This window comes from Heterodontus francisci, chromosome 34 (assembly GCF_036365525.1).
Source record: "Heterodontus francisci isolate sHetFra1 chromosome 34, sHetFra1.hap1, whole genome shotgun sequence".
Classification (NCBI taxonomy): Eukaryota; Metazoa; Chordata; class Chondrichthyes; order Heterodontiformes; family Heterodontidae; genus Heterodontus; species Heterodontus francisci.
Window position 1 is genome coordinate 23,375,754 of NC_090404.1, and position 13,199 is coordinate 23,388,952.

Sequence of the window (13,199 nt, forward strand, 5' to 3'; positions counted from 1 at the left end):
AACCGCCTACTTATCTTTTCATTATCTTTTATGAAGAACTGTAACTTTTATAACTAATATCCTTTTGGGAAACAAATCTGCTGTCCCTACCTGGTCTGGCCTACATGTGACTCCAGAGCCAGAGCAATGCGGTTGACACTTAAATTCCCTCCGAAATAGCTTAGCAAGCCACATAGTTTAAGGGCAATTAAGGATGGGTAATAAATGCTCGCCTAGCCAGTGATGCCCACATTCCACAACAAAATACAACTGGGATCATTCTGCACTCTCTGGGTATTTCACTTCAAAGCCGTGTCAGAGCGCTTGGAAAAAAAAACATTCCATTCCATCAAAACATGATCTTGACATCAGCTTCACTAATGTATTTGCTTCAATTAGTGTAATTAATGTAAAAGAACAAACCATCTAATTATCTCCCTGACGCCTGACATCAGGTATAAATGTGACAATCTTCGAGTACAGTGCAGAACGCGCTCAGAGCTTCTGATAGAAATGCACGGAGCACCGCAAGGTCTGGTGTTTGCCATTTACTATCCCATCCTTGCAGCTATCGGGATTCCAGGTAAAGTATTGTATTTAGGTATTAATTAAGGATATTGTTGTTTAGCTGTGTCACTACTCCCATTTGCACGTTGTGCTTCTCAGCATGCCAATATCCTTTCTCTCAACTAACGGCATAATTTCTTCATGTTAACTGGATAATTCCTCCCACTTAATGTGGTAATTAATTCCATTTAACAGAAACATTTCTCCCCTTTAACAGAATAATTTCTTCTCTTTGCTGGGACAATTTTCTCCTTTAACTGATTTAATTTCTCCCCTTTCAGAATATGCTTTTTCCACTTTAAAGGTAATAGTTCACCATTTTAACAACATAGTTCCTTCCCTTTACTGATATAATTTCCCACCATTAATTCTGTAATTTCCCTCCTTTAAGAGTGTCATTTCTCGCCTTTACCGGTATAGTCTCCTCACATTGCAGGTATAATTTCTCCTATGTGATATTATCTTCCACTGAATGATAAAATTTCCTCCCCTTAATGATATAATTTCTCCCATCATCTGACGACTTAAATGAAATTCCATTGTGTAATTGACAAGGTTACTGTGGTTTGAATTATCACACTATAAAAACGGTTTAAATGTGGATCAATTGTGTTATTTACACTGTTACTGTGGGTGAAATGTCACAGCGGTGTCATAGACCTAATTGTAGTTCTATTGTGTTATTGACACTGGGACTGTGGGTGAATTATCACACAGTCATCATCGTGTAGATTTAGTTCAATTGTATTTATTTACACTCGTACTGTGGTTGACTTGTCACACTGTTATCACAGTATAGATGCAGTTCTATTGTGTTATTGACACTATTACTATGGGTAATTATCATAATATTAATATGGCATTTTTGTTCATTCTTGGGACGTTGGCTTCACAGGCTAGGCCAGCATATGTTGCCCATCACTATTTGCCCTTGAGATGATGGCGGTGAGCTGCCTTCTTGAACTGCCACAATCTTTGGATTGTAGGTACATCAGCACTGCTGTTAGAAAGGGAGTTCCAGGATTTTGACCCAGCGACAGTGAAAGAACAGTTATATGTTCCCAGACAGGATGGTGTGTGGCTTGGAGGAGGACTTTCAGGTGGTGGTGTTCCCATGCATCGGTACCCTTCTCATTCTAGGTGGTAGAGTTTGCGTGTTTGGAAGCTGCTGTAGAAGGAGCCTTGGTGAGTTGCTGCAGCACATCTTGTAGCTGGTACTGCTATGACCATGCAGGACCAAGCCCCCAATTAAAATATACGATTTTGTTTGCGGTGAGAGCAATGCACTGTCAATTCAACCCCATAGCTCCACAGCTCGCAGCATATTTCTTTAAGCTTTCCAAAGCAGATCAAAAGCAGCCCAAATTGAACACTCTAGTATCTCCGAATGCAGCAGACGAAACCAGTTATCTTTAGAGAACAAAATATTAACTATTCATTTAAAAACTAAATTCTTAAACACTACTAAGATAAAGCAATGTCTAAAGACCTCGTAAGTTCTTATTTAAAAATCTAACTCACACATTCGCATGCATGTTCTAATATTAGCAGTAAGTCCGTTTTTAGTTAGCTGACCAAAAAAAAAAATAACAGAAAGTCTTTGCAAGTTACGTTCCAGATGAATGGAGTCATCGGATGCAGAAATAGTCGAAGGTCACTTGAAATCCTCACAGTGGTCCGATGGGAAAAAGGGTCCTTCAAGGAAAGGAATTTAGCAGTTCGGCTGTTGTAGCATTAACTGTCCCTTCAGTGATGAACAAAGCAATACTGAAATTTGTAAAGAAAGAAAAGCCTTCTTATTTTCTTAGAGAATTAATTTGGTCTGTTGCTTGGTAGAACCTTGAGAGAGAAATATTCCATCTCCTTCAGTTCAATTCTCAAACGCTCTCTTCTGAAACCAGTACTGTGCCAGCTAGTTTTCAAAAGCGAAATGGCAACATTGAATCACGTGACCTCTCTCTTGCTGTTGTTGCTTGGCTGCCAGAATTCACTCTGGCAGACTGACTCCCGGAACGTTCTGTCTGAAAGGTGCACTGATCTTCCTACAGTCTTAAAGGCACACACACCATTTCCCAGCAGAAAGAAAAACAAGACTGTGACACCTCTGGCCCTGGAAAAATGAAGCGCCATTCACGAAACACATTTCATTACAACGCAAAAAATAGAAATTGGAACAGCACCAACATTTTTTTCCCGCATTTACACACCATTCACTCTACTAATAATTTACAGCATTTTCTTTATACCATCATCATCTACAGAAATTAACCTAGTTAATTCCGTGACAAAGCGTTTGCGATAACATTATTTTTCCCCAAGATATGTACGATCCTTCTATGATAAGGGTGCTAGAACCGACTCTATCTAACGATTCTAGCATTTCGGATTTTAGTCGTTTCCAAAGACGTTAATAGGTTGTGGTCAGTGTATATTAGTATTTCTTTATAGCCCTGGTGGACATATACCTCAAAATGTTTGAGAACCAGTAAAAGTATCAATGTTTCTTTTTCCACAGTGGAACCGTTTTTTTGACAACTTAATTTTCTGGACAAATACCCTACCGGTTTCTCTGTGCCCGATCCATCATCTTGCAATCGTCTGCACCAACCCCCAGGTGATAGCATGGATCGCTATTTTAAAGGGTTTCACGAAATTTGGAGCTGCCAACAATGGTTCATTAATTAGGATATTCTTTAGCTTTTCAAAAGCTGCCTGGCATTCATCTGACCATGCAACTTTGTTTTTTCTTTCTTTTGTAGCAAGTCCGTTAATGGAGCAGCCACAGTACTAAAATTTCGTACAAATTTCCGGTACAAACCGCACATCCCTAAAAACATCATTATTTCCCGTTTACATTTAGGGATATGGAACTCCATTAGGTTTGTACCTTTGCCGTTTTTGGCAGTACCTGTCCTTGCTCCACTATGTGTGGGAGGTAAGTTACTCTTGCTTTTCCGAATTCGATTTGCCCCTCAAATTTATCACTAAGTCCACGGATTGCAACTTTTTAAACAGAATTTTTATCTGGTTTAAGTGCTCTTGCCAAGTGTTACAACATAGTAGTACATCATCGAGATATACTACACAGTTGGGAAGACTGACTACCATCAGATTCATTAATCTTTGAAAGTGGCTGGGGCATTTTTTCTTTTAGCCTAAATGGCATCTTTTTCTTTGGCCTCCTTATCTCGAGAGACAATGGGTAATCGCCTGGAGGTGGTCAGTGGTGTGTGGAGCAGCGCCTGGAGTGGCTATAAAGGCCAATTCTAGAGTGACAGGCTCTTCCACAGGTGCTGCAGAAAAATTTGATTGTCGGGGCTGTTACACAGTTGGCTCTCCCCTTGCGCCTCTTTCTTTTTTCCTGCCAAAAGTCTCTTCGACTTGCCACACTTTAGCCCCGCCTTTATGGCTGTCCGTCAGCTCTGGCGAACGCTGGCAACTGACTCCCACGACTTGTGATCAATGTCACAGGATTTCATGTCGCGTTTGCAGACGTCTTTGAAGCGGAAACATGGATGGCCGGTGGGTCTGATACCAGTGACGAGCTCGCTGTACAATGTGTCCTTGGAGATCCTGCCATCTTCCATGCAGCTCACATGGCCAAGCCATCTCAAGGCCGCTGAATCAGTAGGGTGTCGATGCTGGGGATGTTGGCCACCTCGAGGACTTCTGTGTTGGAAATACATTCCTGCCAGCTGATGCCAAGGATTCTCTGGAGGAAGCGAAGATGGAATGAATTGAGACATCGCTCTTGGCTGACATACGTCGTCCAGGCCTCGCTGCCATAGAGCAAGGTACTGAGGACACAGGCTTGAAACACTCGGACTTTTGGCATCACCCGGCACTAATAAAGACCAAAGGTGCTACAAAAGCATTTCTTTGGCTTGTGGAGTCAAAGGAATGTGTTAGTATCCCTTTAACAAGTCGATCTTGGTAAGAAACTTAACGCTGCACATTCTCTCGACACAGTCTTCTAAACGCTGAAGTGGATAGGAGTCTGCTTTCGTTACTGCATTGACTTTTCTATAGTCTATACAAAATCGGGTTGATCCATCAGGTTTATGTGCTAGAACAACGGGTGAACTCAAGCTAAATGACTAGGATCGATAAAATTGTTTTCCAGCATGTACTGGGTCTCTGCTTTCACTTGGGCCTGTTTGTTTGGACTAAGTGGTAAGGATGTTGTTTTAAAGGAACGGTCGCCCACACCGCCCACCCCCCACCCCCGCCCCCTACCCTATATCCACAACATGTGTGGCTAAGATTGTCCAACCCGGCTTTTCCCTACAAACTCTTTCAAATGGTGTGAAAAGCCTGGTTATGTCTTCACATTTTTCTGCCTCTAAGTGCAAAAGCATGTGGTCTAATTTTCCTAGCCATTCTATATTCGCTAATCTGATAGTTGGAGGTTCAGTCTGAGAATTTCCGAGGCCTGCTTCTGCCTCATCCTCACTATCCCTTTCCTTCTGAACAGTCCTGATTACCCGACATACCTGTCCTGGTGTTTCCTCTGCCCTGCGATAATATTGCTTCAGCATATTGATGTGACACAACCGTTTCTTCTTCCAGCTATCAGGAGTGTAAATCAAGTCATCTACCTTACCCCCTTTTTGATCACTCTATATGGGCCGCTGTGCTTTAACTGGTTCTCCCTGCAACGTAGCAACACTAATACTTCATCCCCTGGTCGAAAATCGCGGGCTTTTACATTCTTGTCTTCCCATTTTCTCATATTGGCTTGGGATGCTTTAAGGTGTTCCTGAGCAACACCACAAGCTTCCGTGAGCCTTTCCCGGAACAGGGACACATAGTCCAGCATCGAAGAGTCATGCCTTTGTTCCAAGAATCTGCCTTTTATAAGTTTTAGAGGACCTCTTACTTCATGTCTGTAAACCAAGTTGAAAGGACTGAAGATGGTAGACTCATGCTGTTAGCCTCTGGTGGCAAGTAAAAGAAAGTCTAGTCCTTTCTCCTACTCAAATGGATATTCGTGACATTATGTTCTAATCATTGCTTTGAGAGTTTGGTGGAGTTTTCAAATATCTAATACCCAAATTGCCCATGACTTCTTCAAATATCTTTGACATGAAATTAGAACCTTGCTCTGATTGAACTTCAAATAGCAACCCATATCTCATAAAGAATTAGGTTAACTTTTCCAGTACTATTCTAGCAGTAATCGTCCTTAAAGGAATAGCCTTCGACAATCGAGTTGCCTTATCAATGATAGTAAGTATGTATTGATGTCCCACTTCTGTTTTTGGCAAGGGTCCTACACAGTCTACTAATACCCTGTTAAATGGTTCCTCAGCCACTGGAATGGCAAGTAGTGGTGTCGGTTTTATTGAATGTGGTGGTTTTCTCACCATTTGACATGCGTGGCAGGTTCTACAAAATTGTCTCACATCCTTTGTAAGACTTGGACAGTAATAATGTTGGCTTGTGCGTGATTTGTCTTCCGAATTCCCCTATGTCCTGCAAAATGAATGTCATATGATAACCATAATAATCCCTGGTGATATTTACCTGGTACCCAAACCTGTTGAACAATTGTCCTGTCATCATCAGCAGGTCGATGAGGCGGTCTCCATTTCCTCCTCAAAACCCCTTTGGCCATAGAATAGCTTCCAGAATTCCTTTTGCCTCAGCTTCTGTCAGAGCCATCTGTGTCATTTGGTATATCGCTGGACCAGCTTGTTGTGATGCAATGATAGAAGATCTGTTGAACATCTCAGTTGATTATCTCAATCCTCAAATAAGGTTTCAGAGACTTGGCTATCTGTTTATGGTGCTCCTTCTAGCTCCAACAATGGATCCTGTTTAGCCATTGCTTGAGTGACGACACACGCAGGAAATATTCCAAGAACGTGTTCCTTTAATTGTTCTGTTTCCTTAATTTCACTTGGTTCCTCTGTAATTATAGGAGAAACTGATACTTTTGATCCTGCCAAATCATTTCCTAGGAGTAGATCTTTGCTCCCAAACTGTGGACAACACCTACAGATACTATCCCAGATATTAGGTCACTCTCTAGGTGTAAGTTTTACAAAGGTACGGGCATATACTCCATGCCAATTCTATTAACTAAAACTTCAGCCTTCAAGTCTCTCTCTGGTGGCAACAGTACATCTTGCCCCAATAAGAGTGTTTGGTTGCTCCTGCATCCCTGAGTATAATGATAGATTTACCTGCCTCAGTTACAGAATATGGAGTTACTCTCCCCTTTGACAAAAATTCATTGTACCACTTGTTTATTTTATTTTTAACCTTTGCACTCATTTACTTTTAGTATCAGGTTTTACAATTGTCGTTAAAGCTGTAGCCTGGTCTGCTATACTGTCAGTCAGAGTCTTTTCCTTTGCATTAGCTTTCTGTACTACAACAGGTCCGATGTGATTACCTCGCAATTTGCAGCATTCTGAACGAAGATGACCTCTTTTGTGGCAAAGACAACAGTTCAGCTTGCGAATCTCATTTCTATCCTCAGCAACTTCCTCTCCAACCTGAGGAGGTGATCTCATTCCTTCCACTCTCCCACTGGCTATCCTTCTATGGTTTAAGGGGGCGACGAACAAAAAGTTTGGCTTATTCACAAGCTCAATGTCATTCATAATTTCTGCTGCTCATCCAGTTTTCAAACTTTCAGGTTATCTACATGAGTTCCCACTAGTGAAGGAATCCAGTTTTTAAACTCTTCTAAGAGAATCAACTCTCGAATGTTCTCATATGTGGTTTCTATCTTTAATGCCTGTATCCAACGTTCGCAATTAATTTGCTTCACCCTTTCAAATTCCACATATGTCTGTCCAGCCAATCTCCATATGTTCCAAAACTTCTGTCGGCAAGCTTCAGGGACTAACTCATACGCAGCGTGAATAGCTTTTTTTCCATCTCATAATCTGCAGAAGCCTCTTCAGGAAGCATGGCATAAACTTGATGAGCTCTGCCTACCAACCTGGTTTGCATAAGCAGTGATCAGCAGTACTTCAGCTATTTCATCTGCTTGGCTATTTTTTCAAAATAAATGAAAAATACCTCTAGTTGCCTTTCTTTAAACTTAGCAAGAGCTTGTTTAAATTTAAATAGGTTTTCGCTGAGTCATGAGCTGAATTCAGTTCTTCCTGACCCAAACATTCCCTGGAGTCAGGACAACCCCGTTGTCTTAGTTCTGTCTCTTTTAACATAAATTCCCTCTCTTGTCTTCCACTTTACTTATTTCTAACCTGAATTCTAGCCAATTCTACTGTATCACTCTCTGACTTACGACCTTCTTGTTTCTCTGCTTCTTCTTCTTCTTCTTCCAATTCCAGATGTTGGACTATTATGTCAATTATCTCTGCATTTTTGGCACCTAATTTCAATTCTATCCCCAATTTTGCTGCCAATTCTTTTCGTTTATTCTTTGTTAAAGTTATCAAGTCACTGAGGGAAACAGTTAGCTCTCCCAAAACTCTGCTGTAACCGCTAATGCCATTACAATGTAATAGATAGTATCATATTATACAAGAATTCTGCTTCCTTTTATTTTTCGTAATTGGCGTTATATTTGGATCCCAACATTCAAAAAAGTTCGAATTTATATGATCCCAGACATGAGAGACCAATTTGTATGTTGCACCAAAGATGAGCAATTAATATGATTCCAAATGCGACCCTTCCAAATTAGTCTGATTCTGATCCCAGACGCAAGCTGCCTAATTAAATATTAGGACAAGCCCCAGGACAAATCCCCCAATTAAAATATATGATTCTGATCACGGTGGGAGCAACACACTGTCAATTCAGTCTCATTGCTCCACAGGTCACGGCATATTTCTTTCAGCTTTCCAAATCGGAAAAAAGCAGCCCAAATTGAACACTCTAGTATTCCCTAAATGAAGCGGATCAAACCAGTTACCTTTAGAGAACAACATATTAACTATTCATTTAAAAACTTAATTCTTAAACACTAGTAAGATAAAACAATATCTAAAGACCTTATAAGTCCCTATTTAAAAATCTAACTCATGCATTCGCATGCATATACTAAAATTAACAGTAAGCCAGTTTTCAATTAGCTGAACGAAAAAATAAAAAGAAAGTCTTTGCAAGTTACGTTCCAGACGAATGGAGTCTTCTGATGCAGAAACAATCGAAGGTTTCTTGCAGTCTTTACAGTGGTCCTATGGGGGAAAAAAGGGCCATTCAGAGATAGGAATTTAGCAGTTCGGCTGTTGTCGGCTTAACTGTCCCTTCAGTGATGAACATGCAATACCAATACTTTGTGAGGAAAGAAAAGGTTTTCTTATTTTCTTAGGGAATTGATTTGGCTTGATGCTTGATAGAATCTTGAGAGAGAAATAACACAGCTCCTTCGGTTCAAATCTCACAACTCTCTCTGCTCAAACCAATCTGTGCAGCTAGTTTTCAAAAGTGAAATTGCAAAATTTAATCACGTGACCTCTCTGTTGCTGCTGTTGCTTTGCAACCAGAATGCACTCTGGCAGACTGTGTCTCTGGAACCTTCTGTCTTAAAGGTAAACTGATCTTTTTACAGTTTTAAAGGCACAAGCAATGCTTCCGAAGAGAAAAAAAAATAAGACCGTGACAGTACACACTGCATCCACAGTGCGTTGGTGGTGGACGGAATGAATTTTGAAGGTGGTGAATAGGGTTCCAGTCAAGCAGGTTGCTTTGTCCTGGGTGGTGTTGAGCAACTTGCGTGCTGTTGGAGCTGCACCCACCCAGAAGAAAATTCCAAAACACTCCTGACTTGTGCCTTGCAGATTTTGCACAGTCTTTTGGGAGACAGTAGGTTAGTTAGCCGCCGAAGAACTCCCAGTTTCTGACGTGCTTTTTTAGCCATTGCATTTATTTGGCTGATCCAACTCAGGTTCTGGTCCATGGTGACCCCCAGGATGTTGGTAGTGCGGGATTCAGCGATCGTAACGCCATTGATCATCAAAAGGAGATCGTTAGATTCTCTCTTGTTTGAGATGGTCATTGCTAGGCACTTTTCTGGCGCGAATGTTGCTTTGCCACTTATCACCCCAAGCCTGGATGGTGCCCAGGTCTTGCTGCATCTGGACATGGGCGGTTTCGGTATCTGAGGAGTCACAAATGGACATTGTGCAATTATCAGTGAACATCATCACTTCTGACCTTATGATGGAAGGAAGGTCATTGATGAAGCAGCTGAAGATTGTTGGGCCTTGGACACTAGGAGTCCCTGCAGTGATGTCCTGGGACTGAGATGATTAACCTCCAACAAGCACAACTATCTTCCTTTGTGCTAGGTATGACTTAAACCAACGGGGATTCTCCCCCACCCCCTGATTTCCATTGACTCCAGTTTTGCTAGGGCTGTTTGATGCCGTACTTGGTCAAATGTTGGCTTGAGTTCAAGGATAGTCACTCGCACCTTACCTCACCTCTGGAGTTCATTTCTTTTATTCCTGCTGGAACTAAGACTGCAATGAGGTCAGGAGCTGAACTGCCCTGGCGGAATCCAAACTGAGTGTCAGTGGGCCGTTTTTTCTCAGCAAGTGCCACTTAATAACATGGTCGACAACACCTTCCATCACGTTGCTGAAGACAAAGAGTAAACTGATAGGGCGGTAATTGGCTGGGTTGAATTTGGCCTGCTTTTTGTGTAGAGGACATACGTGGGCAATTTTCCACATTTCTGAGTAGCTGCTGCACTGGAACAGCTTGGCTAGGTCGCAGCTTGTTCTGGAGCACAGGTCTTCAGCACAATTGCTGGAATGTTGCCATAGCCTTTTCATGATTCAGTGCCTTCAGCCGTTTCTTGATGTCACGTGGAGGGAATTGGATTGGTTGAAGACTCTCCGTTCTGAAGCAAAAACATTTCAATTCAGTATCCACTATAGGTCTAGGCCGATCATTTATTCCGATAGTACAACGCAGTACTAAGGAAGTGATTCATGGTAGAAGATACCTTGCTGCGAATGAGACCTCATTTTGGTTCAGAATGAAACCGATGATCCCAAGTTACTGTCAAAAGAAGAACTTGAGCTTATCACTGCTTCCTTATACTTATTGTTAGTTGTATTGTTCTGTAATTTACCTCTGCAATATTTTCTGTAATTTGTTCTTGTGTATATTTGATGCTCCCCTATTGATTCCAATGTGCTTTCGATGCCTTTTTAATCTCGATTAGGCTTCATTGTATTATTTTACATTCTGATGTAATTGCTCCATTGTATTCTTAACACAAACGTTTCTATTGAACACAATACCAAGTCCCCATAACTTAAGCGTTAGTTCTTAACTCAGGATCATGTGTCAAAGCTGTACATTTCGCAAAGAATCCTGTAAAATGGCTGATTTTGTTGGAACACACATGCACTCTCCCTTTTTAAAAAATCTCAGTCTCTCCCTCTCTCTCTCGTATTTCTTACAGCTAACTTGGTAGTGATTATGATCCTGTCCCGAGGAAGATGTGGTCTCTCCAAATGTATTACTTACTACCTGGTGTCCATGGCGGTAACGGATCTCCTGCTTATTATCATTTCTGTGGTATTAAACCGGATTGCTGGTATTTATTTCCCACTCAGTCTCCTGTCCATCACACCAGTATGCAGCCTCCGTATTGCCCTCATCTATACAGGCATAGACTGTTCTGTCTGGTTAACGGTCGCCTTCACTTTTGATCGATTTGTGGCCATTTGTTGTCAGAAGCTGAAAATTAAATATTGCACCCAGAAAACAGTCGTTCGCGTTATAGGAACCATGTCTGCATTGAGCTGTTCAAAGAATACCTTACTTTATTTTATATTCGAACCTTTGTATGTAATTAAAGATATACCCTGGTTCTGCAACATAAAATTAACATATTATACGTCTCCTGCTTGGACCACATATGACTGGATTCTTATCATTTTAACCCCTTGGCTCCCATTCATTCTGATTTTACTGTTCAATGCGTTGACCGTCAGACACATTCTATCAGCCAGTAGAGCCCGCAGGAGACTTCGTGCCCACAGCAATGCAGAGAATCAGAGTGACCCAGAGATGAAGAAGAGGAGAAAGTCCATTGTTTTACTCTTTGCCATCTCGGGCAGTTTCATCCTGTTGCATTTGTTATATTTTATAACGATCCTGTATGTTCGAATTGTGAACGGTACATATTTTTCAGGTTCTGATTTCAGTGAATCAACGTTTATTCTGGAAGAAAACGGATATATGCTTCAGCTTTTGAGTTCCTGCATCAACCCATTTATTTATGCAGGGATCCAGAGAAAATTCAGAGAAGAATTAAAGAATGGGGTGAAATATCCATTGAATCTAATTGTTAAATTAGTTAAATTATGAAAACAGTAAAATCCACCATGAAGTGTACACTATATCCCATCCTTTACTCTTCTTGTCCATGTCACACACGGCCTCCCCTCCCAGACACATAGTCAGTCGCTTTGGGATCCTTACCCACGATGTGAATTTAAGAATGCATAGGGAATGCTACATCTGCACATAATTCAGTGCTACAGTCTGTTTGCAGTTAGTTTCCTGTTCTTTTCCCCGTGCTAACCAGGCCTTGTACGTTCCTATCAGTCCTGAGGGCTCCAGAGTATGGCTACATTCATGTGGAAGACAGGGACTCTGACCTCTGATCTGTTATTTGGATACCAAGTTTAACTCTTTGATGGAAGCACCTCAATATTCCTACGGGGAATGGTATGGATCTTGAAGATATGATCTCCTCTGAAGTAGGAACACGTAATATCCTCACGCATTGCTGTCGCTCATTAGGAACCATCCCACTGCCACATTCCTCTGTCCATAAATATAGCCAGAGAGGAATTGTTGGAGTAAAAAGAGAAAAGATCATCTGGTTCGCATACACTTTCCATTGCCCAGTTTGGATGATGTCCTCAGCGTTAACAAACATTATAATTGAATCTAACAAAATTAGCTTTATAAAAGGTGCATATAATCAGCAACCAAATAAAAAAAAGAAACTGATCAAATTGAATTGGAATATTATCTTCACTGTGCACTGTGCACTTCAGTTTAACTCGTTTTTTGCCATCCTAATAGCCGCATGATGCAACAATAATGGAGTTGTTGACTGATCATAGCAATCAATCAATGTCAACTTTTATAAAACAGAGCCAGACATGAGATGAGGCAAATTCCAGTCCTGCAGACCTGTAGGAACTAGGGGAAATAATTTAACTGAACTGCTTAACAGACGCCTAGCACGATTTGTTTTGGCACAATGCACCACAGGATGCTTTCTGCGTGGCTAACTTCGTGTCCTATTCATAATGGGCCGCACGGGAGGGGCGGGGGTTCCCTGCTTACACCACAAGGTTGTGAATAGGAAGCTATCCAGGTGCCACATATCCGAACAGCAGATGTGATGCTAGGGTTCCAAATTTGCACTATGCACATCCAAGCAACGTATTGGTGCATCACTCTTCAAACAATAGATAAAGAGATGCAGATTGGGCCCAGCGTTCGCGTTTCATAACAGGATTGACAACCTCACTGCAGATAATATAATTTTTGAAAGCCTTCTGCTGTTGCAAAGTAACTGGAAGCACATCTGGGATATTTTTGGAGTGGTTTCTGTATTTTCACTGGAAGGATCATGGATCTGGTGACCAGTCCACACAAAGGCTGGAAAGGTATGGGGTAGTGATTACAGT

At 41.4% G+C, this 13,199-nt stretch overlaps 1 protein-coding gene across 1 annotated transcript; it reads left to right on the plus strand.

Moving 5' to 3' along the window:
- Nucleotides 1-492: 492 nt before the first annotated feature.
- LOC137348729 (probable G-protein coupled receptor 139) lies at nt 493-11,859 on the plus strand. Its single transcript, XM_068013983.1, has 2 exons — nt 493-562; nt 10,949-11,859. The coding sequence occupies exons 1-2, from the start codon at nt 493-495 to the stop codon at nt 11,857-11,859; spliced, it is 981 nt and encodes a 326-aa protein (XP_067870084.1).
- The last annotated feature ends 1,340 nt before the right edge of the window (nt 11,860-13,199 follow it).

Bases quoted from the DNA above. Each gene is read 5' to 3' on its own strand.
- LOC137348729 (XM_068013983.1), top strand. From the start codon at position 493: ATGCACGGAGCACCGCAAGGTCTGGTGTTTGCCATTTACTATCCCATC. The intron at 563-10,948 runs GTAAAGTATTGT...TATTTCTTACAG, and splicing joins TGCAGCTATCGGGATTCCAG to CTAACTTGGTAGTGATTATG.